At 44.0% G+C, this 26,500-nt stretch overlaps 1 protein-coding gene across 1 annotated transcript; it reads right to left on the bottom strand.

Annotated features, from left to right (window-relative positions):
- Window positions 1-12,249: 12,249 nt before the first annotated feature.
- Window positions 12,250-24,295, bottom strand: Dleu7 (deleted in lymphocytic leukemia 7). Its single transcript, XM_006984289.4, has 2 exons — window positions 23,538-24,295; window positions 12,250-12,838 (listed from the first exon to the last, which is right to left on the bottom strand). Exons 1-2 carry the CDS (start codon window positions 23,958-23,960, stop codon window positions 12,632-12,634), a joined length of 630 nt encoding a protein of 209 aa, XP_006984351.1. The 5' UTR covers window positions 23,961-24,295; the 3' UTR covers window positions 12,250-12,631.
- Window positions 24,296-26,500: the final 2,205 nt, after the last annotated feature.

The raw sequence follows: 26,500 nt of genomic DNA on the forward strand, positions 1-26,500 counted from the left end.
AAATAACTCACTTGGCAAAGTTCTTGCCTTGATTATTGGAGGAGTGAATTTGATCCCTAGAACCTACCTTTAAAAACTGGATGCCATGCTGCACTTATAATCCCAGTATGGGGGAGGCAGGACAGGCAGATCCCTGGTGTTCTCTGGCCAGCAGGCCTAGCCTAATTGGTGATCTCCAGGCCAATGAGAGACAATGTCTCAAAACGAACAAGGTAGATGACTCTGGAGGAATAACACTTGAGGTTGACCTAGGGCCTGCACATGTATGCACACTCTTATATATTCGTACACACACACACACACACACACACACACACACACACACACTCCTTGCACTTTGTTGGCATTTTAATTATTTACTGTTTTTGACTTTCATATATGTACACAAATGAAATATGATCATATTTACCCATTTTCTCCTCCAACTCTTCCCATATTCTCCCAACACAGCCTCTTACAAATTTCATGTCTTTTTCCTGCTGCCTGTATGTGCATGGGTAGGGGACTGGTCACTGGAGCAATAGAAACATGTTAGTAGTCATGTCCATGAGAAAGAACAATTCTCTCTTCCTCAGCATTGCCAATAGCTCCTCAGTAAGGGGCAGAACCTGGAGGTCATCTACCCCATCCATGATGGGGTTTGGGCTAGCTTGATCTTGGGCAGGTAACCACAGCTGCTGTTAGCTCATAATTGTTATAGCCATGGGATGCCCCAAAGACAGCACTTCATAGCTCTCCTCATCTCCTATTCTCAGCACTTGAACATCTCCTTCTTGACCACTACCTACTGCAAAAAGAAGCTTTTATGACCAAGGTTGAGAGCAGCCCATGTCTGACAGCACCAGGAGCTGGGTGGGTGGTGGAAGTTTGGGTCAAATGTCCAAAGACGGGGGACCTATTACCTGTAGACTGCAGGAGCTAGGCAGGCTGGGAAAGGAATTTTTGGTATTGGAATTTTTTATTCAACACAGAAGTGCTTTAAGGTAAAGTATAGAGGTCTTTAGATTAAAATGTTAAAGTGAAGACCCTAGATTACATAGTAAAATAAACAAAGGTTATATTCTACAGCCTAGCCATCCTAAGAAATAGGATTCGTTCAGATGATGTATTTATTTCTTATAAATTATGCTTAATTTCTCTGTAAGATTAGATTGAAAAGCTCTAGGAGCTTTCTTCCCAATATTTATTTTCTTCAATATGAACAGCAAATTATTTTGTGAACTTCTAAGTGAGTGATCAGTTATATTTTAAAAAGCCTAGGCCACATATGTCACACATAGAATAATATAAAACACAAACATGGAGTCCTAGGTGGTATATAGTTGAACGTCAACTTGGGAACTTTTTAGATTAGCAAAGGGGCACTAGTCACATCTGGCAGGAAATCAAAGAAACAATACTTTTTAGTCTAGTTTCAGCGTCAAAAAAGGCATAAGAAACGGAAATGGCTAGCTCTGCATCCAGTGGAGCAAAGTCAACGTTACCGCTGTGTTTTGAAAGGTCACTGGTGAGATGAAAATGTGAAACTAACATAAAAGAACAGAACCACACTTGAAAATGTGAAGTTCATGATGCCTGTGGCATGGGTTTTGATGAAGAGGATTCCTCACATGGATAAAACAAGGGAATGTTTTCACTTTGGTTTTATGGAAGACTTTGATGGTAGTCAGTTTTGTTATACTATCTTAGTTACTTTTATATCGTCATGGTAAAACACTATAATCGACGAAACGTACAAAAGGAAACATTTAATTGGGGGCTTGCTTACAGTTTCAGAGGGTTAGAGCCCAAGAACATCATGGCAGAGAGCATGGCATCAGGCAGCCATGGCACTAAAGCAGTTTCTGAGAGCTCACACACTGACCCACAGACAAAGACAGAGAGAGAAAGCTAACTGGAAATGGCATGGACTTTGAAACCTCAAAGCCCACCCCCAAGTGACACACTTCTTCCAACAAGGCCACACTTCCCAATCCTTCCCAAACAGTTCTACCAAGTGAGGACCATGCATTCAAACATTTGAGCCTATGGGGACCATTCTCATTCACATCACCACAGTACCTAGAATTTAAAGACTGAGGAATTATCTGGATATGAATACTATTAATAGACTTTACAAAAACTCTTTGAATAAATTGACATTGCAAAGAATAATATCCATCCATCCATCCATCCATCCATCCATCTTCATCATTTGTCCTTCCATCCATCCATTTGTTTATCCACTCATCATCTATCCACCCATCCATCAATTATTTATCTACCCATCTTTTTCTCCTCTCTTGAAGCCTCTTCCATTTCCTCTGTGGAGTTGTAAAGCCACCAGGAAGTAGTTTATTTGAGAAACATACTGCCATACTGATTTGGGAGGTATTGCCCTTTGCTCCAAAGAAACACCTGAAATTTGTGATAAACTGATCAAATATTATAGCTCAAAGTTAAAAGCCCCTTTGGAAATATGATACAACAGTACTTGATCACTACTAAGCCCATTTGAGGACATGTGAGCTATCTAATCACTATTTAGAGCTGCATGTCATTCTGAAGCTTCTCATTTCTATAGCTACACACACTGTTAACAGAGATCCTCTGCTCTCAAGAGATCTTTTCAACCTGTATTTCAATCAACTAAATTAGGGGAAGAAAATTAGAGAGAACAATGGGAAATCATTTGTTTGTTGATACAGGAAATTACACACACACAAACACACACCTACCAAATTGCTATTGATTCATCATCAGTTATTCCATGTTGGTTAGATTGCCCGTTAAGACAACTCAGTCACCAAGGCATAAGGAAATGACAGGCCTGCTATCCTGTGCATGTAAAGGTTGCAATAGTTCCATGATCACGTAAGGTGGGGATGTTGAGCAGTGCTCTGGATGCTACCTCAGGTCCTTGTGAATCTGTGAATGTTTGTGGCTGATGGAAACAGCATTTCTTTCACAGCAAGTCTCAAAGGAAAATGGCAAAACATTGTTCAGGGTAATAATCAGAAATTATAGCCCCATTTCCTTGAGAATGCTTGATACTACTAAACAGAGAAGTTTCTCTCTTTTATGAAAAATTCCTAAATTGGTTTGGAAAATAGATAATATTTTCTTTCTCTTTTTTTCTTTTTTTCTGTCTCTCTCTCTTTCTTTCTTTCTTTTTTTTGTTTGTTTTTCAAGACAGGGTTTCTTTGTACAGCCTTGGCTGTCCTGGAACTCTCTGTAGACCAGGCTGGTCTTGAACTCATAGAGATCCGCCTGCCACTGCCTCCTGAGTGCTGAGACTAAAGATGTGCAGCACCACCGCCCAGCTAATATTCTTAAGATGCTACAAAAAAAAAGTAAAATTCAAAATATAGAGCAATGCAGATTTAACTGTAATTAAACAGAAGTGCGAGGATCGTTATATAAACAAGGTTTATCTCATTCTTACCCCTTCTTTGCTTCAGTCAAAATTTCGAGAAAATGGATAGAAGGTGCTCACATTCTCCCTGGATATGATGTTCATCCAGTGTAAGTAGAAATAGCATTCCTGCCCTGGATACAGAGTGTTTGTTCAGTTCTGAAAGTCATAGCAAGTAAGTATCTACCAAATAACATGAAACCTGAGACTGGGCAGCAGGGCAAGAAAATAGGTGGGAAAGTGAAGGAAAAGAACCAGAGACCAACATCTGTTAAAATTACTTATGCATAAAAGACTATTTAGATGTAAAAATCATAATGCAATTCAGTCTTATGAATGCCTTTGGCTACAATTCTGCACAAGACGCTCCAAGAGACAGAGAGGGGCTGAGAGAAGACTGAGGATTAAGAGATGAGAGAAAACTAGCTTGGAGGCTTGCCTGTGATTGCTTTTCCAAGAACCCTCGTGGCACCAGGGTTTTCAGGCCATTAGAAAGTGGGAGCATGATGCTTTTCATTAGAGCGAGTCTAAAACCAACCAGGCTGGTGTAATGATCCTAGCAGGGGAGATGATGGTACCCCCAACACACACATTTCCCAAATCACTTTACCACGTTCTTCATGTTTGGGTTACAACCTCAGTCTCCTCTGTATACTTCCACCCCTCTCCACCCTCCCTCCATGCTCAGGGCTCTTCTACCCCTGTCCCTCATCCCTTGCTCCGTGTTTTCCAAGCTTGTGCTGTGCTCTACACTCTCAAGTTACATTCTGAGCTACATCCACACAACAGGAGGGAAAGAGACTTTGCAGAGTCTCCTTTGTACCAACTGAAGCCAAAACTGTTCTCTGCAACTTGTTTCTGGGCTCACTGGGAATTTGTTCTTCTGCCAGATACCCTTACGCTCCACAGACATTTCCTAATCCATCTTTACAAAAATGAAGGTGAAACCATGATCATTCTAGTTTTCATCAGGGCCAGGTTGGAAGAATTAGTGAGACTTCTGTGCCAGGAAAGGTTTCTTCTAGCCTTGGAAGTGTCTCCTGACTTAGGACTGTAAGCACAAAGCAGACATGAGCTTTTCTATAGGAACTGACATTGGGATTAGTAATGCCAGGACTGTGGTGAGTCTTTAGGCATGACATGGAACACTGTGCTCCCCGATGAAGAGCCCCCAGGTGATACTCAACTTCTTGGTTGAGTTCTACTGATGTCTTGAAACTCATGGATCCTCGGGATTTATCATTATTTTAGATAGATTTACTGCATGGGGATCTGGCACTTAGAGAGGGAAGAAATGTGGAAAGGGGGCCAATTGTTGAGAGGGATTTTAAGATGTGAAAGATTTGATGCTTGCAGTCCAATATTCTGTCTAACACAAGAATCTCAATGGTTGCCTATCCACTGAAGGCCATCATTTAAGTTGAGGAAGTCAATCCACTTTGGGGAGAAACTGTGTGTCTTAGAGTTTCTACTGCTGTGATAAAACACCAAAGCAACTTGAAGAGAAAGGTTTATTTTATCTTACAGTTCCACAGCATGAGGAAAGCCAGGGCAGGAACTCAATCTGGGCAGGAACCTGGAGGCAGGAGCTGATGCAGAGGCCATGGAGGGGTGATGCATACTGGCTTGCACCCTATAGCTTACTCAGCCTGATTTCTTATAGAACCCAAGACCTCCTGCCAGGGGTAGCACAACCCAGTGTGCCTGCCACTTCAATCTCTACCTTTAGAAGCACAGTCTCTCCTTCTTTCCTACCTATATTGTCTTCTTCTTTTTTGCTTATAAAAATATGGAGTTGCATTCAGTGTCCCACTTAAATAATCCCAGTCTCATCACAATAACCTTAAGATAATATTCATAGGTTCCCTTGTTAGGATACAAATATATCTTTTAGAGACCCCCCCCCATTTAGCTGTGGCAACATAATCAATACATATGCAAACCATTAGAGGAGTGATTCAAAAGAAATAAAGAATGGAAGAGAGGGAGGGAGGAGAGAGGGAGGGGTAGCAGTAAGAATTGATCAGAGAGTGACGTGTGTGTGTGTGTGTGTGTGTGTGTGTGTGTACTTGGATGTTTATGTACCTGCATATGCATGCATGTTGCTAGGGACTGAAATTAGGGCCTCACACATGCTGGCAAGCATGATACCACTGAGCTGTAATCTTACAAAGGATACTATTTTTATTAAAGAAGCACGCAGATGTGTGCAAGGGGAAAGCCGGTGAGTGTGTGGGAAGGGAAAAAAACCAGGGCGTGAGCAACTAACAGCCTCCTGTGGGATCTGGGCAAGTCCTCCTAGAGGCAGTAGGGAGCTCAGAGTGTATGGGTACAGAGAAAGGGTTGGTAGTTCTACAGTAAGACAGTAAGCATGCCCATTCAACGGTTTTCATTATCTTCGTGTGCTCAGAAGCCAAGCCACACGCTAAGAATGAGGACATCAGAGGAAGGTAGCTTGAGAAAGTGTACAACTGCCTCCCGACGGAAACAGTTGAAGACAGCAATGAACTGTCTCTTGAATTTCCTCCAACAGTATACACTATAGAAGTGCAGTGCAAGTTGCTTATGCAGGCTTGTGTTTTCTAGTAACCACACTGAAAGTTTTCTTTTAAAGGTACACTTAATCATATAATATATGTGTGCAGTGTTTGTGCATGGCGTCTTTATGTAGTGGGGGGGGTGCACAAGAATGCAGGTACATGGGATGCAGCGGCCAAAGGAGGACACGGGGTGTTTTCCTTGATCATTTCTACCATCTTTCCTGAGATAGGATCCCTCGCTGGACCTGAAGCTCGCTGTTTTGGCTGGGCTGGCTGCCAGTGAGCTCCCAAGACCAGCCTGGCACTGCTCCCCAGTAAAGTGGCTGCAGGCATTCATAGCTGTACCTGGCCTTTATACGGGTATTTGGAGATTTAAACACCAGCCCTCTTGCTTTCAGAGCAAGTGTTCTTATACCTAGCTCCTCTAATAACCCATTTTATTCAACCCAACATGTTCAAACCATTATCATTTTAACATGAAATTAGTCATAAGATACTGAGGTAGGTTCAGTCCCCTCTGAACAGCAAAAGCACTGAGGGCTCCTGAGAAAAGAACAAAGGGACCTGCCAGCATGTGCAGCCAATGTACATGTACAGACGTGTGCAGGTAAATGATCGTCAATACTGACAAGAGAGATGACTCCAAAGCTCAGTGTTAGGTGGGGAGGTGTAAAAAGACAGCAAGGATCAAAGGACTCTCAGAACTTGCTGCTAGGCAACAGACACAGAAATGCAGGATTCCTGCCCTCAGAAGGTTGACCTCAGAGACAGATGTGCCCATTAGCCAGACTGTTAAAGACAATGTGTGATAAGCGCCAGAACTGCAGCATGAACTGTGCTTCAAACAAATTAAGGCAGGAGGAAGTAATTTCCAGAAGGGTGACCCAAAGGGAATAGAAGGTCAGTGGATCAATGGGATTTTAATCCATCTCTGGGAACCATGGTACAAAGTGAAGGGGAAAATCACAAGCTCAGATAGAAAAAGCAAAAATATTCAATATGTATTAGAATAAGAGTAAAAAAAATAACCTTGTTCATCAAGAAAATGATTCATTGAAATGGAGTAGGCTGCCTGCAGATGATGATGTGCCTGTCTTTAAAGGGGAGTTCTGGGCCAGGCAGTGGTGGCACATGCCTTCAATCCCAGCACTCAGGAGGCAGAGCCAGATGGATCTCTGTGAGTTCAAGGTCAGCCTGGTCTACAGAGTGAGCTCCAGGACAGACACCAAAACTACACAGAGAAACTCTGTTTCAAAAGAAGAAGAAGGAGGAGGAGGGGGAGAGGAGGAGGGAGGAGGAGGGAGGAGGAGGAGAAGGAGGGGGAGTTCTGGAGTAGGGGTTAGTAGGTAGAGTGCTTACCCAGCACACACAAAGTCCTGGTACTGACTTCTGCCCTAGTTGGGGTTTCTATTGCTGTGAAGAGACACCATGACCATGGCAACTCTTATAAAGGAAAACATTTAATTGTAGCTGGCTTACTGTTTCAGAGGTTTAGTTCATTATCCTCATGGCAGGGAGTATGGCAGCATGCAGGTAGACATAATAGTTGAAAGTTCTACATCTGGATCCAAAGGCAGCAGGAAGAGAGAGAGAGAGAACTGGGCTTGGCTTGGGCTTCTGAGATGCAAAAGTCCATCCCCAGTGACAACTTCCAACAAAGCCACACCTACTCCAACCGGACCACACCTCCTAATCCCTCTCAAAGTAGCACCACTCCTGAATGATCAAACATTCAAATATATGAGCCTATGGGGGCCATTCCTAGTCAAACAACCACAGAAAAATTAACACTAATATCCCTCAAGTTATTCTACAAAATAGAAACTGAAGAAATGTTATCTAATTCACTTTATGAGACCACAATAACACTAATATCTAAACAATGTAACAACACAAAGAAATTACAAGCCAATCTCCTTTATGAATATTGATGCAAAAATTCTCAACAAAATACTTACAAATTGAATCCATGAACACATAAAAAAGATTTTCTGCCATGATCTAGTAGGCTTCATCCCTAAGATACAGGGATATTTCAACATACATAAATCAAAAAAATGTAATTACCATGTAAACAGACTGAAAGACCAAAATCAAATCATCATTTATTTAAGTGAGGAAAGGTCTTTGACAAAATTCAACATCTTTTCATGATAAAAGTTCTGGAAAGACTAGGAATACAAGGGACATATCTAGATATAATAAAGGCAAGTCACAGCAAGCCTACAGCCAACATCATCTTAAATGGAAAGAAAAATGAAAGCATTTCTACTAAAATCAGGAACAAGAAAAGGCTGTCCACTCTCTCCATACCTAATCAATACAAGTACTTGAAGGATTAGCAAGAGCAGTCAGACAACTGAAAGAGATCAAGGGGATACAAACAGGAAAAGAAGTCAAAGTATCTTTACTTGCAGATGATATGATTTTATACATGAATGACCCTACAAACTCCATCAGGTAATTTCTTCTGGTGGGAAACACTTTCAGGAAAGTAGCAAGATTCAAAATTAATACACAAAACTCAGTGTTCTTCCTATATACAAATGACAAACAGGTGACAGAGAAATCAGGGAAGCAATACCTTTCAACATAGCATCAAAAATATCTGGGGTTAACTCAAACCAAGAAAGTTAAAGACTTATATAATTAAAAATCTTAAAACACTGAGGAAAGAAATTGAGGCAAATACCAGAAGATGGAAAGATCTCCCATGCTTGTGGATCAGCAAGATTAACAGAGGGAAAATGGCCATCTTCCCAAAAGCAACCTACATATTAAACTCAATCCCATCAAAATTCCCCCATAATTCACAGATATTGAAAGAACAATTTTCAAATTCAGTTGGAAACACACACACACACACACACACACACACACACACACACACACACACAACCTTTAGGATTGGCTAAAACAATCCTGAATAATAAAAACTGCTGGAGGTAACACCATCCCCAACTTCAGGTTGCACTACAGAGTTATTGTAATAAAAACTGCATGGTATTGGCATGAAAATAGACATATTCAAAGGACTCAAATGGAGGACCCAAACATAAATCCACACACCTATGAACAGCTGATTTTTAACAAAGAAGCCAAAAATACACACTGGAAAAAAGACAGCATCTTCAATAAATGGTGCTGGTCAAACTGGACAGCTGCATATAGAGAAATGCAAACAGATTCTTAATTACCCTGTGTAAAACTCACTTCCAACTGGACCAAGGACCTCAACATATGATCAGATGCCCTGAATCTGACAGAATATAATGTGGGAAATAGTCTTGGACTCATTGTCACAGGAGACTTTCCAAACAAGACACAAATGGTACAGGCTCTAAGGTCTACAATAATTAATAATAATGATAATAATAATAATATGATAATAATAAATGGGACCTCATAAACCTGAAAAGCTTTCATATGGCAAAGAGTACCATCATTTGGTCAAAGCGTCAGGCACAGAATGGACCAAGAACTCAACCAACTACACAGCTGATAGAGGTTTGACATATAAAATATATAAAGAACTAAAAAACTGGACATAAACAAAACAAATAAGCCAATTAAATAAAATCAGGCACAGAACTAAGCAGCGAGTTCTCAAAAGATGAAAAACAAATGGCTGAGAAACAAATGCCCAACATCCTTAGTCATCTTGGAGACACAAATCAAAGCTTCCCTAGAGCTCATCTTATACCAGTGGAAAGGGCCAAGGGCAGTAGAACAAATGACAGCCCATGCTTTAGGGGGTGGGAAAGGAGGAATTCACCTACTGCTGGTGAAAATGCAGTCTTGTACGGCCACGATGGAAAGTGGTGTGGTGGCTCCTCGGGAAGATGTGAGTAGATCTACCCCAAGATCCAGCTATATCACTTGTCTTAGTTAGGGTCACGATGGCTGTGATTAAACACCATGGCCAAAGCAACTTGGGGAGAAAATAGTTTATTTGACTTACACTTCCATGTCACTGTTCATCATCAAAGGAAGTCAGTACAGGAACTCAAACAGAGCAGCAACCCAGAAGCAGGAGCTGATGCAGAGGCCATGGAAGGGTACTGCTTACTGGCTTGCTCTCATGACTTTCTCAGACTGCTTTCTTACAGAACCCAGGACCATCACCCCAAAGGTATCACCACCCAATGGACTGGGCCCTCCTCATCAATCACTAATTAAGAAAATGCCCTACAGCTGGGTCCCCAAAGCAACTTGGGGAAGAAAGGGTTTGTTTGGCTTTCCTCTCCAAGTTGCTTAGAGAACACTTCCACCTGAGCTGTGGTCCTGGGCGCTGTAAGAAAGCAGGCTGAGTAAGCCATGAGAGCAAACCAGTAAGCAGCACCCTCCATGGCCTCTGCATCTCCTCCTGCCTCCAGGATCCTTCCCAGCTTGAGTTCCTGACCTGACTTCCCTGGATAATGTATAGTGATTTGGAAGTGTAAGTCAAATAAACCTTTTCCTCCTCAAGTTGCTTTGGTCAGGAGGTTTCATCACAGCGATAGTAACCCTAACTAGGATGCCCATCAATCACTAATTAAGAAAATATCCTACAGGTTTGTCTACAGCCCAATATTATGGAGGCATTTTCTCAACTGAGGTTCCCCCCTCTCAGATGACTGTAGCTTATGTCAATCTGACATAAAACTAGCCAGCACACACTCCTGGGCATATATGGAAAACACTAGTGTTCATGGTACTGAAAGGTACTCTGCATACTACCAAAGGAGAAAGGTAAACACCAACCCAGCTGAAAATCCTGCAGTCTATAATGGTGACCTAACTGCATGATGTGCTGGTACAATTGTGGTACAAAAAAAAAAAATGTGATAGTAACCAACCACTATCTGACTTGATTTAAGACCCTCCCCATGGATGAAACCCATGCTTGTTACTGCTTGGGTGGCTAAGAGCCTGAGACTAGACAGGCCAGGAGCCTAAAAGAAAACCAAATTCTACTCTTCTCTGAAGGAACGTAGCAATAAAATGAGTCCTAACAACATTCTGCTATACCTGTAGATCAGTGTCTAGTTCAGCCATCATCAGAGTAGCCTCCTCCTACAGTAGAAGGGAACTAATACAGAGACCCACACTGGACAATGTGCAGTGAGTGAGAGACTTTGGAACACTCAGTCCTAAATGGCATATCTTCATCAAACCTCTCCACTCAGGGCTTGGGGAAGTATGCGGAAGAGGAGGGGGAAAGACTTTAAGAACTAGAGGGAATGGATGACTTGAAGGAAACAGTGTCTTCCAGACACAACAGGACTGACCACATAGGAGCTCCCAGAGACTGTGGCAGCATGAATATTTTCTACACAGGTCTACACAGTCAGATGGGGTCCCCACACCGAGAGAGGAAAGTGGACAGAAGATCACAGCTCTAACCAAGAAGCTATCTTCAATTGACAATCTCTTACAAAGGAAAAATTGGCTTTCCCATTGAATCTCACTGATATAAACCATATTTAATGGCAGGCCCTGTGTCCAGCAGTAGACGGACACACAAAACAAACTCAATGATATTTTTGGAGATTTTTTTGCCTCGTATTACTTTGCGCTTTTTTTTTTATCTAATTGGTCTTTTGCATGTATATTACAGTTTATGATTTCATGTTTTATCTGGAAGGAGATGAAGGAGGGGAAACAGTGGTATATTGCATGAAAAAATATTTTCAATAAAAGAGGCTCTGCTTCTTACTAACACTTATTTTAGACAGATACACCTCACCACTCAGACCCAGTTATTAATTCTTTCAAAGGCAAGCCACTCATATACACTTCCTCCCTCTAACCTGGTGCTGCTTCCACAACAGACTTTTACGGCACAGAAAGGCCCTTTTAAGCTCAGGTGTAGTCGTCACTGAACAATAGAAAGCATGTGTAGATAATTGTTACCAAAAATGATAATGGAACCACCCTCTCTTTGCAGATCCAAATGTTGGATTGTGCAAGGGAGTGCCCACTCCCTCCTCCTCGCAGCACTTTGCCATCTCAGTTGGCACATTTAGAAACAGTAAGGGAAGCCAGATGGTTCTACATTGAGAGTTTAATAGTATGTACGTGTATTTACATATCGTAGAAGCCTGGTGCCCCGCAGTTCATCATTTTAAATGATGTGCACAGATCAGTACATAATGATACAAGGTCTAGAAGCAGCTCTTTCTGGTAAATTACAAATGACAGGGCTGGGCTCACAGTGACTGGCACCTATGAGTAAAGAGCACTGTCACTGCGTATAATGAAGTGCCCAACAACCAGAATGTGTCAGTTCCCAAATGTCCCATTCACTCAAAATAATGTGAAGAGCCAGGGTCCTTCTACTATCCAAGTCTGTATTAAGCCTGAGAGCCCACAATAATACAAATATAGATTCAAATATCATTCAGTCAAAACCAATGCTTAATATGGTTAATAAATATATACATATATACAATCCAATTAGCTCCACAAAAAGAAATATATTTCAGTCATAAAATCAGCAGTAAGTTAACATACTTAAAAAATGTACACTACAAGTTTAGAAATATGTGCACTCGCATGCTATAATGCTGAAGGCTCCAGGCGCTCTTGGGCAGACGTAGACGTGAACTATCAAGTCCTTTTGGGAATATGAACACCCATCACTGCTAGTTGTTTAGGAAGGCAAAGGATCCGGTTCTCTCAGCAGAGCCAGCTGCAGTCTGGCTGTCTCTCATGCTCATACATCTGGGAGATTCTGTAAGATCTGTCTCAAGGAAGCACAGGCCACCACGTGGGCATCCGATGGGAGATTAGCAAGTGACTGGATCAACTTCTTGACTATGGTCTTCAGGCACTGATGGGCGGCATTCAAGTCTCTGTCGAACTGCTGTCCTTCAATCTGCAGAGCCAGGTGACTGCAGATGTTTCTAAACTCAACACTGTCCTGCAATGAACAGCAAACAGGTGGGAAGTCAGAGCGATGATGGGACATTGGTTGTGCTTCCCTTGCCTGATGTCCAGATTTTTCTCCAAGAACCACTCTCTCCATCCTTAGCTATAGGAGGGTGGCTGGACCAAAGCTGACCCAATCCCACCTCCGGGTCCATGAGATCAGAACTGATCAGGAATGACAAAATGACCACACCCAGTCAAGTGACCTGACCAGAGATAGACAGAGCGACCACACTCAGTCAAGTGACTGGTCAGGTACAGGTGATTACAAATGCCACTGGTCCCACGGCTACTGGACTGGAAGAGAGAAGCTCTCTTTGGCCAGGATTACTTGCAAACATTTTGTAACCTGTAGGACAAAGTACTAATGAGGATGTCTCCAAAGCAAAAAGGTAGATGGAGGAGATTAAAAGTGACTGACTCTAATAATCTTTTTTGACTATATGGATCCAGCAGGGAACTCCAGGATTTCTCATCTAGCTGAGTTAACGAACAGCCATTTTTACTGAAGTTAGCTGAAGCCAAGTTTCTGTTACTTATTCCTAAGAGAGCCGTGACAAATACATAAATAGCCTGTGTTCTTACTGTTTGGTATTTACCATGCTCAGGATTCCACAATAGAATTTACTATGCAATGGACGTGGCCTCCAGAAATGGCCAGCCTTGGCTACACAGTGAGATCCCAGTCTCAAAAAACTTAAATACCCTAAACTGGTAGATCATGCAACAAAATAAACCATACAGCATATACTATACAAATTGGAAAATATTAGTTTGAACCAATGGAAATAATCAAACAGAGTTGTTTTGAAACAAGTGTGGAATATTTGTGGAATCTGATGCCAGCATATCATCACAGAGCATATCTTAACACATCTGGAAGTCTGTGTCATACAAAAAGCCCAGCACACGCAGGGAGAAATCAGTGAGGCAGCTTATCTTCCCAAACACACATGAGTTTAAAAAGCACTTCTAAATAATTCATAGGTCTACCAAAAAAAATGAACTTTGAAAATACTTTATATAGAACATGCACAGAAACATTGCATCAAAACTGTGGAAAGTAGAAAGATATGCAGACTTAAATACCTACATGCATAAGTAAAAAATTACAGAAAGTTCCTAAGCAAATAATTAAACTCAATAGCTTGGGAGGAAAGCATAAAATGCCACCACACCCCACTTCCTACCAATGCAAAGAAGGCTAAGAGTTAATGGGAAGGTTGGGGAGTGGGAGGTTTGAAGGAAAATGGCCCCATAGGCTCATATATTTGAATGCTTGGTCTCTAGTTGGTAGAATGGTTTGGGAAGGATAAGGATGCATGGCTTTGTTGGAGGTGTGTCACTGGGAGTGGGCTTTGAGGTTTCAAAAGGTCACACCATTCCCAGTTAGCTCTCCTTCTCTCTGCCTCATCATCATTGTCTCAACATGTCAGCTCTCAGCTACTGCTCCGGCACCGTGCCTGCCTGCCTGCTGCCATTGCTCCCTACCATGATGGTCATGATGTGCTCCTGTTCATACCTAACCCAAATTAAAATGCCTGGAAAAATAAACCCAGCTGGGGCAGTGGTGGCGCACGCCTTTAATCCCAGCACTGGGGAGGTAGAGGCAGGCAGATCTCTGTGTGTGAATTCGAGGCCAGCCTGGTCTGCAGAAGGAGTTCCAGGACAGTCAGAGCTGTTATGTAGAGAAACCCTATCTCAAAATAAAAAAAAATTTAAAAAAAGAATATGAAAATAATAAAGTAAAATAAACCCATGGATCTGAAACCTGAAGTTGATTTCACATTTACTTATGTAAAGACTCAAATAGGGCATCTTTGGGTGAAATCATAGAGGTTTCCAGCTGGTTCCCAATGGCCTGGGCCCACTGCAGAGGTCTGGTGAACTCTGCAAGGTCTCTTTTGATTAGCCTAGTATAATCTTTTCTTTTAACCCTTTCTAACATACAGGTACAGTCAACGAAAGCAAATGATTGGTAATTGACTTTCCATGGGACTCCTACTCTGGGGAGGGGGAAGTAGAGGGAGGAAATAAAACAGGTGATATCTTCTCTTTCTTTCTAGAAGGGCTGAATGCCAACTCTGAGTACACCCAATCATTGCCCTCAATCAACTTAACGCTGCTCCTGCTGGGGAAGACTGGAATCCCAAGACAGAAGGTTAAGGCTCATTAAATGCTCTGTGGCTTTCAGTAGAAACACACAAGATCAATACTGGCCACGATCTCCCTCTGAGTGCCTTCCATTCGATGACAAACCATATTCTCCTGTGACTTATAGAGGAAGTCCCAGACGCTCCCCCAAATGAGGCAATATCCTACAGCACTTTGAGCACTTTGCCAGAGTTAAAACCACATACAGGAGCAACTGAAAACAGTTGGGGGAGCCCCGAAAGCATTCTGTAATTCAGACTCTGCCTATGAAATGTGGCCATGGCTACAGCGGCCCAAACTGAAGGCACCACTGACCTTTTCAAGTGCATTGAGATTCCCCTCCCATGTCTTAATTAATCTCGTGGGGTACCAATCTAGCCCTGTTTAACTCAGCAAATAAAGTAGCAAATTTATTTTAAATGTGCATCAAGCTATGTGACTTGACTACACTGGATAAAGTCAAGGAGACACGTTTCCCTGTCTCTAAAGAGCTGATAATGCAGTGGGGAGAATGGGCACATGATCATCTATCCAAACATGCAATGAAAATTAATAAGCTCTGCAGTGAGAGGAGGAAGACCTGAGTGTGTGTTTTGACATGGACATGGCCTGTGGAGAACTCCCAAGGCCTTGGACTCATGGGACAATTGGCAAAGCCATTACCCACCAGGACCAAGCTCAAGATGGGTAGCAAAGCTCTCCATGGGGTCTGTATATATGAGTGTTTATGGACCGTTGGTCAGTGTGCGCAAAGAATATCAACTGCAACTTCTTCCTCCAGATAGGTATAGTCTGAGACTGCTTGCCTACAGAGATGGGACTGGCTAACTCCTCCCCCTGTGCTGTACCTAGTAAACGTGCTGAGCTTCCAGGTTGAGGCAGAAGAAGGCAACCAGTAGCTTCAACTCTTCATGTAGCTGTGTAATTTTTATTTATTCTCTCACTGCTCCTAACCATGGTTCCTAGACCCAAGCCACATGGGACATGGCAGAAGTCCATGGGGAAATTGCAGACATTGAAGAACAGACTTTTACACACTTAGAATCAATGCCCAGTCCAGGGTCCCTACAAAGCTGGATGAGTCCTTTCTACTGTGTGCCCCATGCCTTCCTGTCAAAAATTCATTCAGATACACTAGAGAAACCCATGCTCACACCATGAAACTACTGTAAGAAGATTACAGTTTCATTGATTTATCATTATTGTAAGTGTATTATGATGTGTATATGTGTGTTTGTGCACACAGTGGTATACATATGCCAGAGTGCATGTGGAGGTTGCAGGCAGAGCAGCTTTTGGCAGTCCATTCTCTCCTTCCATCGCAGGTTTGGGGGATTAAACTCAGGTCATAAGACTTGCATGCCAAAAGATTTTACGCACTAAGCCAAGTGTCCAGTCTAACACTCTTTTTAAAAAACAACTGTTTTTATTATTATTATTATTATTATTATTATTATTATTATTATTATTATTCGCAGAACTCTGTCCTATAATAGGTAAAGCAGTAGCCTTCTCCAAAGATTCCAAAGATCACATACTAATTCCCAGCACTGTGAATATGTCACTCAGCATGGCCATCAGGCTGTCCTGAGTGTCAGGACGGGCCTCCCTCTGAGCAGACAGAGCCAATTCTCTCAGGAACAAAGCAATTGCCATCAACACTCTGGTTCTGCCCTTTGATAGGTCACCTTCAGATAATCCATTTCATCTATGGAAAATGCATTTTCTCATCTGTAAAATATAATTAATGATCGCTGGCATAGAGAACTGTCTATACTGTGCACAGTCACCCCTGCTAATCAGTGGCCTGCCCAGGGGCATTCTCTCTTCCTCAGCTCTGAGCTCTTATTCAGTATGAAGGAAGTCTCTTAGGAACACCACTGGCCTAGGGCCTTCTTGCATCGTATATTGTGTTTATTAATAATGCATATGTCTGGAATGTTTGAACAGTATTTTTTAAAACCCGAAAAGAAATGTGACTTCAAGTTTTTGCTCCGGTAATGCCCATAAAAAGGAGAAGTTAAGCCCCTTTCAGGATCTTACTGAAAATAAACACTCCCCTCAGAACTGAAGGCTTAAAGACAGGAGGCATCTGTCAGCAGGAGCCAGGTTCTGGGCTTGCTTTCTGAAAGCAGCATTGATGGGCAATAAATCCATAAGTGCAATATGATGTCACAGGCTCTTAAATGCAGATAATTCTTAAACAACCTATAAGTGGATGTGAGTACATGTTCATGTGGGTGTGCAAATGTGTAGGAGGAAAGAGATCGATGTCAATCACTATCTGTACGTGTGTGTTATGAGTGTTGTGTGTACAGTGTTTATTTGTTAGTGTGCATGTGTACATGTGAATCTGCATTCACGAATACATAGAGGCCAGAGGTTGATACCAGATGTCTTTCTTCAGTTCTTCTCCACCTTTATTTTGAGGGACAGGATCTCTCAGTAAACCTGGACCCATCAGTTTGGCTAGACTGGCAGGCCAATGGACTTCAGGCATCTCCTGTCTCTATTCAGCCAAGCACTAGGCTTACAGGCACATGCCATACTGCCTGGCTTCTCCTTGGGTTTTGGAGATCTGAACTCAGGTCTACTCCATGCCTGTGCAGCACTTTCCTGACTAGGCCATCTCCCTACCCCTCTACTTTTAAAATATATATTTATATTTTATGTGTGTGGATGTTTTGTTTGCATGTATGTTTGTGTACATGCATGCAGGCCAAAAGAGGTTGAAACTGGAATGATAGAGGGTTGTGAGCTGCCCTGTTGGTGCTGGGAATCAAACTCAAGTCCTCTGGAAGAGCAGCCAGTGCTCTTAACCTCAGAGCCATCGCTCTAGCCCCACCCCTTTCTTTTTTGAGACAAAGTCTCTTACTGATCCTGGAGCTCATTGATTCAGCTAGACTAGCTAGCTGGCTGGCAAACTTCAGGGATGCTCCTGTTTCTGCCTCCCAGGATGGAACTGCAAACACACACTACCATTTTTTTTACATGGGATGAAGGTAAGAGCCTGTATGTGCAGGGTAAGCACTTTACCACTGACCCATCGCTGCAAGCCCCTAAGGTGATGTTTTTACCTAACATGTCACCTCCAAAGTCACGTAAGAGATCTGCACAACTTTGGTTGGCAACCTACTGATGTCAGAATGAAGTTCATTCTCTTCAAGATGGTCACAGCCCAAGGTAGAGTTCCAATGACCTCATACGCCCCTTTCTTCCTACATCCCTTCCTAACAATATCAACAGAGAGCAGGAAGGACAGGAAGTGAGGCCGACAGGAAGGCAAAGACAATGGTGAGCGGGCTGTGCCTCAGAGACAGAGATATACATGGAGGCAGAGGCAGAAGCAAGAAAAAAAATAGTACTATTGATCTTCAGAGACACACACTGAAAATAAAGAAATCATATACCCTGGAGGAGACGTGCCTCCTGGCATCCATCTGGGAGGACTGGGCCTGTTCCCACCCCAGTACCATCGCCTTTTATCCCATCTATGCCATGTTGAACTTAAGAAGAAAAGAAACCTCTCCTGAGTTCCTTGGGGCAACACCTTGTCCTTGAACATCTGCCTAGCCAGCACACCAGCTCCTCTTCTGCAACCTAGGGCAGTGCTAAAAACAAACATGGCCACAGACCCATCAGGATTCTCCACAGCACACATGTCAGTGGAATGAGAATGGTGTTTCCTGCCAGAGAGGAAGACTGGGAACAACCGGGAACTTCCCCCAACCTCACCTACTCATCAGAGTCTGGCTTGGAACTCCAAGGTCACAAGGCCATGCTCACATAAATTTGTCACTGTGCATCAATGAAATACGCAGTGCGGAACCTGGGTGTGTACCAATCACCATAAAGAGTCCATCATCTACAGGAAATTCAGCACTTTGACTGGTGGTGGGCCATGATGAAGCCTCCTCATGCTCTAGCTTTGGGTATGGCACCATTTACAGCAGGACAGTCCAGTGAAAAGCACTTTTGTGAAGAGTCCAGACGACTCAGGTGTGCTCATGGAGGTCAAACCCCATGTTAGTTCCTGCCCAGTAGCCAAGTAGAGCTGTTTTAGAACCTTCTGGCCTCTTTCCCCAAAGTTTTATTTCAGAAAGCTTTCATGTCACTTCCACTATAAACTATTATAAAACTGTAAATAAACTAGCCGGTGGACCACAAAAGCACAATTTTGTCTCAGGTAACAAGCAGTCTCCTAGCTGTGGCTACTGACAACCATGAACTTCTATTTCTTCAGCAGTATTGCAGTGTGGTTTACTCTTGCAATGGTCCTTTGCACCTTGCCGGGGATATTAATCAGCCCTCTGCCCAGGTTCCAAGTTGTATACTAGCCTTTGAGCCAACACTGTTACTACATTGACAGAGCTTGTGTTCAAGAGGCCCTTCTGTAGGTGCCTAATGCTAAGTCATAAGGCCTCTGTCATTCACCTCACCACACACAGGCATTGTCCTAGGCCACCAAAGGGATAAACATAGTGTGACAAGATTAGAAGGGGGGAGTGTTCACATGACTTATAACTGTACATGGTTATTCACTGTTCTAGCTTACTGTTATTGTAGTTAATCTCTTACTTTATCTAATTTATAGATTAAATGTACCTATAGGAAAATACAGAGTGTATTCCGTAGGGCTGAGTACTTTTCTCTGTAGAAAGCATGAGTAGGGACAAGTAGGATTCTCTTCAGTGGGACAAGGAAGAACCCACGGGAGGGAAACGTTGATTTGTCTGAGACAGACGATAAGAAAGGCGGGTGGAAGAACCGCGGAGACGGCTCAGTCAGCGCAGTGCTTTCTGGGTAAGCATGAGAACCAGAGTTCAGATCCTCAGCACCCACGTTAAAACCAAACAAAACGCCAGGTGAGTAGTAACACTCTTCAGATCCCAGGGCCGAGGAAGCAGGGACAAGGAGATCCCTGGGACTCACTAGTCAGCCTATCTGGCCAAACTAGTGGGCTTCAGATTTAGTTGGAGGCCCTGTCTCAAAAAAAGGTGGGGAGAAACTGAGAATGATACCTGACATTGATCTTTGGTCTCCACATGTACATGTATGTACACAGCATGAACACACACACCACACACACATACATCATACACCACACATACACACATACCACATACACACACCACATACATCACACACATACATACCACACATACATACACCACACACACATGCCACATACACCCCACAGACACCTCACATACACCCCACAGACACACATACATCACACACACACACACACACACACACACACACACACACACACACACACATAAATGAAATAGTTCAGAGGGAAAGGAAGATATTTTGGTCCATTGGCATCAATTTTCCCAGAGGAGGAGTAAGATCTAGATAAAGACATGGAAAGGGGTAGAGTGTTCGTAGGACCTTATGTCACCCAGAAATGTCTAAAGGATTTCTGAAAATGGGTGGCCACTGTACTGAACAAAACACCACAACCTCAGTGCCAGTGGCATTAGGGTTCTGGTTCTGGCAGCCTCAGAACATCACCACTGACCTGACTCACACTGAAACTCCCCATCTGTGACTGCTCTCTCTAATGTTTTCTATGGCTATAGAATGCCATGTAGGCCTTTCCCCTGACCGGCCCTAGGTGTCCAGAATCACTTTTGCCCTTCTTCCAAAATGAACTCCTCGCAGCTGCAGCCACATCAATGCTTGTGGTTTGAATCACACAGCGCTTCTGCCCCATGTGGAAAGCAAACAGTCATTTTTAAAAAAGAGAAGAAGAAAGAAGTTGCTTCCCCAAGCAGCCTTCATAGATTACCTTTGACAAAACAGATCGTTCAGCATCTCTAGCTGCCAGTCTGTCTGTGTCCTGCATGTCTGACATCACACTGGGTTTTTTTTTTTGTTTGTTTGTTTGTTTGTTTTTTACCCTTTAAGGGCCCACCACCCAGCTCCTAAATAAATACACGGAAACTGATGCTTACTTATGAATGCCTGGCCATAGCTTGGCTTGTTTCTAACTTAACTTATCCTGTTTCTCTTTAACTATCTCTGGGTTTTGTTTTTTTTTTTTTTTTTTTTTACCTTTCTTTATTCTATATCTCTTTCTTTCCTTCTTACTCCCTGGCTGGCTGCATAGCTGGATGGCTGGCCCCTGGCATCATCCTCTCCTCCTTTTCTCGTTCCTCCTCTTCTCGTTCCTCCTCTTCTCTCTCTTCCCTGGATTTTTCCTATTTATTCTTCCTGCCCTCCAGCCCCGCCTGTTTCTCTCTCCTGCGTTGCTATGGGCCATTCAGCTCTTTCATAGACCAATCAAGTGTTTTAGACAGGCAAAGTAACACAGCTTTACAGAGTCAAACAAATGCAACATAAAAGAATGCAACACATGTTTGCATCATTAAGCAAATATTCCACAGCATAAACAAATGTAACACATCTTAAACTAATATTCCACAACACACTGCTCTGGCTTGAATATGAAAAACAACCACGGGCTCCTGTTTTGAGTGTTCTCCAGTGAATTACTCTACTTGGGTTAGGGCTGTACAGCTTTTAGAGAGTGGGGCCTATGTGGTAGAGGTAGGCTTTTGAAGACTAAAGACCATCCCTAGCCCTCACCCACCCATCCCCTTCCCTGCTTACAAGTCCCCATGATGTCTAAGCACCAAGAAGCTGTTCCACCATTCCTTCCCCCAGAGGATGCACCAAAATATCTTTGCAACTGTAAGCCAAAAATAAATCTGTCACTAGGCAAATAACTCAGTGGGTGAGCTATTGCCTGGCATGCTCGGGGTCTTGGGTTCACTTCCCAGTGCCATCAAAGAGGAAAAGAGGTGAAGACTAGGCCAAAATAAACCTCTACTCCTTTAAGTTATTTCCATCAGGCTTTTGGCCATAGTGACCCCAAAGCAACTATTACACACATGTATTTCTAATGTGTTTTAATATTGCACAGCACTTAAAATTTCATCAGTTCTGAGATACACATTCTTTTATAACTTAAACTCAATGAAATTAGTATGTAATTCACAGCCAATGATAGGTCATACATTGGCAGAATTTAATTTTTTTCTTGTGGGGGGGGGAGGAAGAGAGAGAGACGCCCCTGCATCCGACAGTGCTTGGTGATGTTTGATTTGAATTTCTACAGCCTATGATGCAACTTAATATAGTGCATGTTTTCCAAACTTTGGCGTGTAGAATAAGAACAGCATCAGCTCTTAAGGAATGCACCAAGCTCTCCTCAACACTGCATCTCCTCGGGACTCCCAAGTGGTTAGACAAGATGATGCTCCCGGCCACAACTTGAGAGCCGGCAGGTCGCAAAAAATTTGTGACATTAAGACAATGTCAAGTTTGCTTTCTATTGCTGTGATAAACACAGTGACCAAAAGTGACCTGAGAAGGGAAGGGTCTGTTTCAGCTTACAGTGTACAGCCCTTCATGAAGGAGTCAGGGCAGGAACTTGAGGCAGGAACTGAAGCAGAGTCCATGGAGGAACCATGGTTACTAGCTTGTTCAGCTAGCGTTCTTTTTTTTTTTTTTTTTTTTTTTTTTTTTTTGGTTTTTTGAGACAGAGTTTCTCTGTGTAGCTTTGCGGCTTTGCCAGCTGCCCAGGGGTGGCGCTGTCCAGTGGGTTGTGGGCTCTCCCCTCCGCTCCCCTCTCACATCAATCACTAGTTCAGAAAATGCCCCCACAGACCTGCCTACCATCAATCTGATGGAGGCATTTTCTCAATTGAATTTCCCTCTTCTCTGATGACCCTAGCTTGTGTCAAGTCAATAAAATCTAAGCAACACAATTAGGTTAGTTAACAGTAAGGCCAGGACCGAACCCCAAAACCCTAGACCCCAGCTTACCTCAGCTCTCTTCCCAGTTCCAGCCCCCATACACGTCAAGCTGACTCAGCAGGAGTCCCTGTTACTGTTAGCAAGCCTGTCAACTTCTGGGACCACCTGCCCTCAGCCCACTTCATGAGGATTTGGGTTCTCTGTCGGGTCTCTGCACTCTGTGAGGAACTGGATTTATGAAAAACTATTGTGATTCACGAATGTGAAGGAACTTTAAATAAACGTGGATGATGCCGTCATAACATATGCAGCTGGGCTTGGAGGAGGAGGTAGGGGCAGCTGACTTCTACAGGTAGAAAAATTATTTGTGTGACAGGTAGGTCTTGACAAGGCTTCTCCTCCTCATCCTGCACCCTAACCCTTTTACACACACACACACACACACACACACACACACACACACACCACACACACACACACACACACCACACACACACACACACACAAACACACACACACACACACACACACACACACACACACACACACACACACACACACTCGTCCTGGTCCAGGTCTAGTTAGTCAGACGCATCCCGGGTGGTTGGTTCTCAAGCTCTCTGTCCCACATGCCAGTCCTCTGTGCTTATCTCCTTTTGCCCTCTTCCCCCGCCCACAGCAGGTTGACCACACCCTGCTTGGACCCCTGTGGCCCCATTCACTCCATCCAGCCACTGCAGGCCAAGGGGAAGGCATGACAGACTCACCTTCAGGTGGATGGGGAAGGGCCGCTCTTGCTGGAGAGGCCCAAGCAGAGTCTGCTCCACGCTGACCAGCTCCGAGGTCGAGTCCACCACGCGGGCCAGAGCGCTGCGCATCGCCATCCGCGCCAAGGTGCAGGGCCCGCGGTCCCGGGGGAAGGGCAGCAGCTCCGCGCCCCCCTCCGCGCCTCGCAGCCCGCCTGCTTCGGGGGAGCTCCGCGCTCCGGCGCCCCCGCGCCCCAGCCCCCGCCGGGTCCGCATCTGGCCTGAGCGACGAGCTTGGGCGACCGGCACGTGGTCCTGACCGCGCGGGCTTCCGGGGGCGCTAGGACCGTCGCCCCATCCCCACTCCTGCTGTAGGAGCTGCAGGGTCTGCAGAGCCACCATTTGGTGGCTGATGGAAGCCACTAAGGGCGCAGGGCTGGCCATGGCCCGCTGGCAGCTGTGTGAAGACGAGCAGGTGGAGCGCAGGAGAGGGAGCCTAGCGGCGTTTGGGGTCGCAGGGTCACATTTTTCTTACTCCTAGCTCTCCTCCGGCCTCCGCGTCCCTCAGCGTGTGTGGCCCGCCCCGCCCCCGGCCCGCAGGTGGTGACCCGAGCCTGCCCCGGCATTCAGTTCCAGGCAGAATGGGCTCAAAATGACCCAAAGCTGCCTGAAGCCTGCTGGGTGAGCGCTTGAACATCAGCCAGATGCTGAGCTCTGCTTCTTCCGCCTCTCAGGGCTTTGGTGGGGAAAGCGCTGCTTTGTGCGGATGTATCTATCCCCAGATACCCCGCCCCTTTCTTCCCAGAAGGATGCCAGCCTAGGACCGCTTAAGGCAGGGGAGGCCCCGGCAGTGGGGTACCACCTAGAGCCAAAGTTCCCTGAGCTCCTGCCAAACTCACAAAGGAGGCTGTTGGATTCCCCTTCCTTCCCTGGGGGCATTTTCAGAAACTCACAGAACTAGTCTTCAGGCCTTGCAGACTCCCGGACAAAATGTGTGGACAATGTATTTTAAAGTTCAGCCCTTATTGCTCAGTTACCGCAGGTACTGACATCCCAGATGCAGAAATGGAGTGGAGGAAGAGTTGGCACCACAAATGAAGAGTTGACGGTTTTGTGCCGGGAGGACTCAGGCAGCAAGGTCAAAGGTCAATCCTCTTATGCATGAACCTCAGGACAGCTGTATAAGTACCCATTTTTAATTACACCAAACATGGCTGTCTCCTTTAAGTGACGTGAAAGGACTGGCAATTTTAATTTTTTTTAGATTGGCAATCATCAGTGGTTTTTGTTTTGTTTCGTGGAGGGGGGCAGATTGGTTTGGTTTGGTTGTTGTTTATAAAGGCATTTGGAGGGGATAGTGAGGAGAACTATCCCAGAAAGCATCTTTTCTTTTTTTTCCTGCTTTCTTCTTGTAAGGAGAATCCAGTGATCCAGCAAAGGCAAGGGCACGGAGGGGTGAAGAATCGAGGGTGAACTAGAGGCCCAGGCAGACGGCGGGTGTGTCCTGTCCCGTCATTTCTGGACGGCTCCTGCATGGAAAAGCCATGGCCTTGGTGCTGTTGGCACACCAGAATGAGCAGTAAGAGATACGGGGCCCTTCAAGATTCATTGACTCCGGGGGAGTTGACAGGGAATCCTCCCACCCTCCAGCAAAGGTTCTTGGAATTCTCAGTGTTTCCTTCCCCTTGAAAACCAATCTGAATAAATAAAGAGGTTTTGTTTTATTTTTAAGCAAAAACAAGCATGTTCACATTAATTATATCTAGTTGAAAATGCTAGTCTGTGCCAGCCACAGAGGAAATTTGGAGAGAGGCAGTTTAATATTGATTAGTTTATCTTGCCATAAAGTTACGTAAGTTCATATGCAGAAACACAGAAATTCTTCCAAATGGTGTATGTATGTATTTTTTTTTTTAATCTTTAGATGTTGAAGCACATTCCCCAAAGATGAAACAGGAATAGCACAAACCACACTTGGTTTCCACAGAGTGTGTCAGGTCTCTGGGAGTTCATGAACTAACCATCGGCTCGGTTGACTGCAGAACTCTCCTGACAGACGCCGTTCCAGTCAACGGGACAGGAGGCACTAGACAGAGCAGAATCCCAGCCCTCTTCTACACACCACACTGATTCTCAGAGCCGTGAGACAACTGAACTTCCAGAAGTCCATGAGATGAGGGCCAGAAAACCACAGGGCCTGAGGGGTGATACCTCCTACTGAAAGATGGCCTGGTGCCTCTTCCAGCAAAGCTCTTCCTCTGTCCAACCGTGAGTCACATTTGTGTTTGGTGTGATCTCCAAATGGCTGATGGCCCAAAGCTGAAGATCAAAGACCTTAAGGGAAAGGCTTCATGGGTACTTACACGAATTAATGGTATTAGCAGATCTGTCCTTGGTCTGAAGCATCTGCAAGAGTTGACTCTGCTGAGCCCAGACCACGTGCACACCCACACCCATTGTGTATCTAGTCTGAAACATTGAAAGAAGCGTTCATTCAAAAGCACCACAAAACATTGCACATCCAGTATTTTTGTTTAAGGGTTTATTTGAGTATTTTATGGAACCTATGTTCTTATTGCTCAGTGGATACTCTTCCTCTTTCATGTTCAGCCCGTAGGCTCGATAAAAATAAACTGATCCAAGTTGTAGAAGAAAGAGATTTGGGTCATCCAGGCTGCAGCCAATCCCACACCACCTTCCCATGGTGAGAGGTCAGGAACCATTTAGAGTGCTTTCAATTGATAACTAAAACAATGGAACTTCACAGTATAGGCCAGGAGACCACATAAGCAGCAAAGAACACTTCTTCTTTCCATAAGAAAGTATAACACAAAAGGATTTAATCAACAAGAATTTATTGTCCCACATAATAAGAAATCTCAGTGGCTCTCACACTGCTCAGTACTGGAGTTCTGGGGTGTCATCAAAGCCCTAGGCTCTTTCTATCTTTTTGAGAGATGATCCTCAGGATATCGACTTTGTCT

Source organism: Peromyscus maniculatus, chromosome 9 (assembly GCF_049852395.1).
Source record: "Peromyscus maniculatus bairdii isolate BWxNUB_F1_BW_parent chromosome 9, HU_Pman_BW_mat_3.1, whole genome shotgun sequence".
In the NCBI taxonomy this organism is placed as follows: Eukaryota; Metazoa; Chordata; class Mammalia; order Rodentia; family Cricetidae; genus Peromyscus; species Peromyscus maniculatus.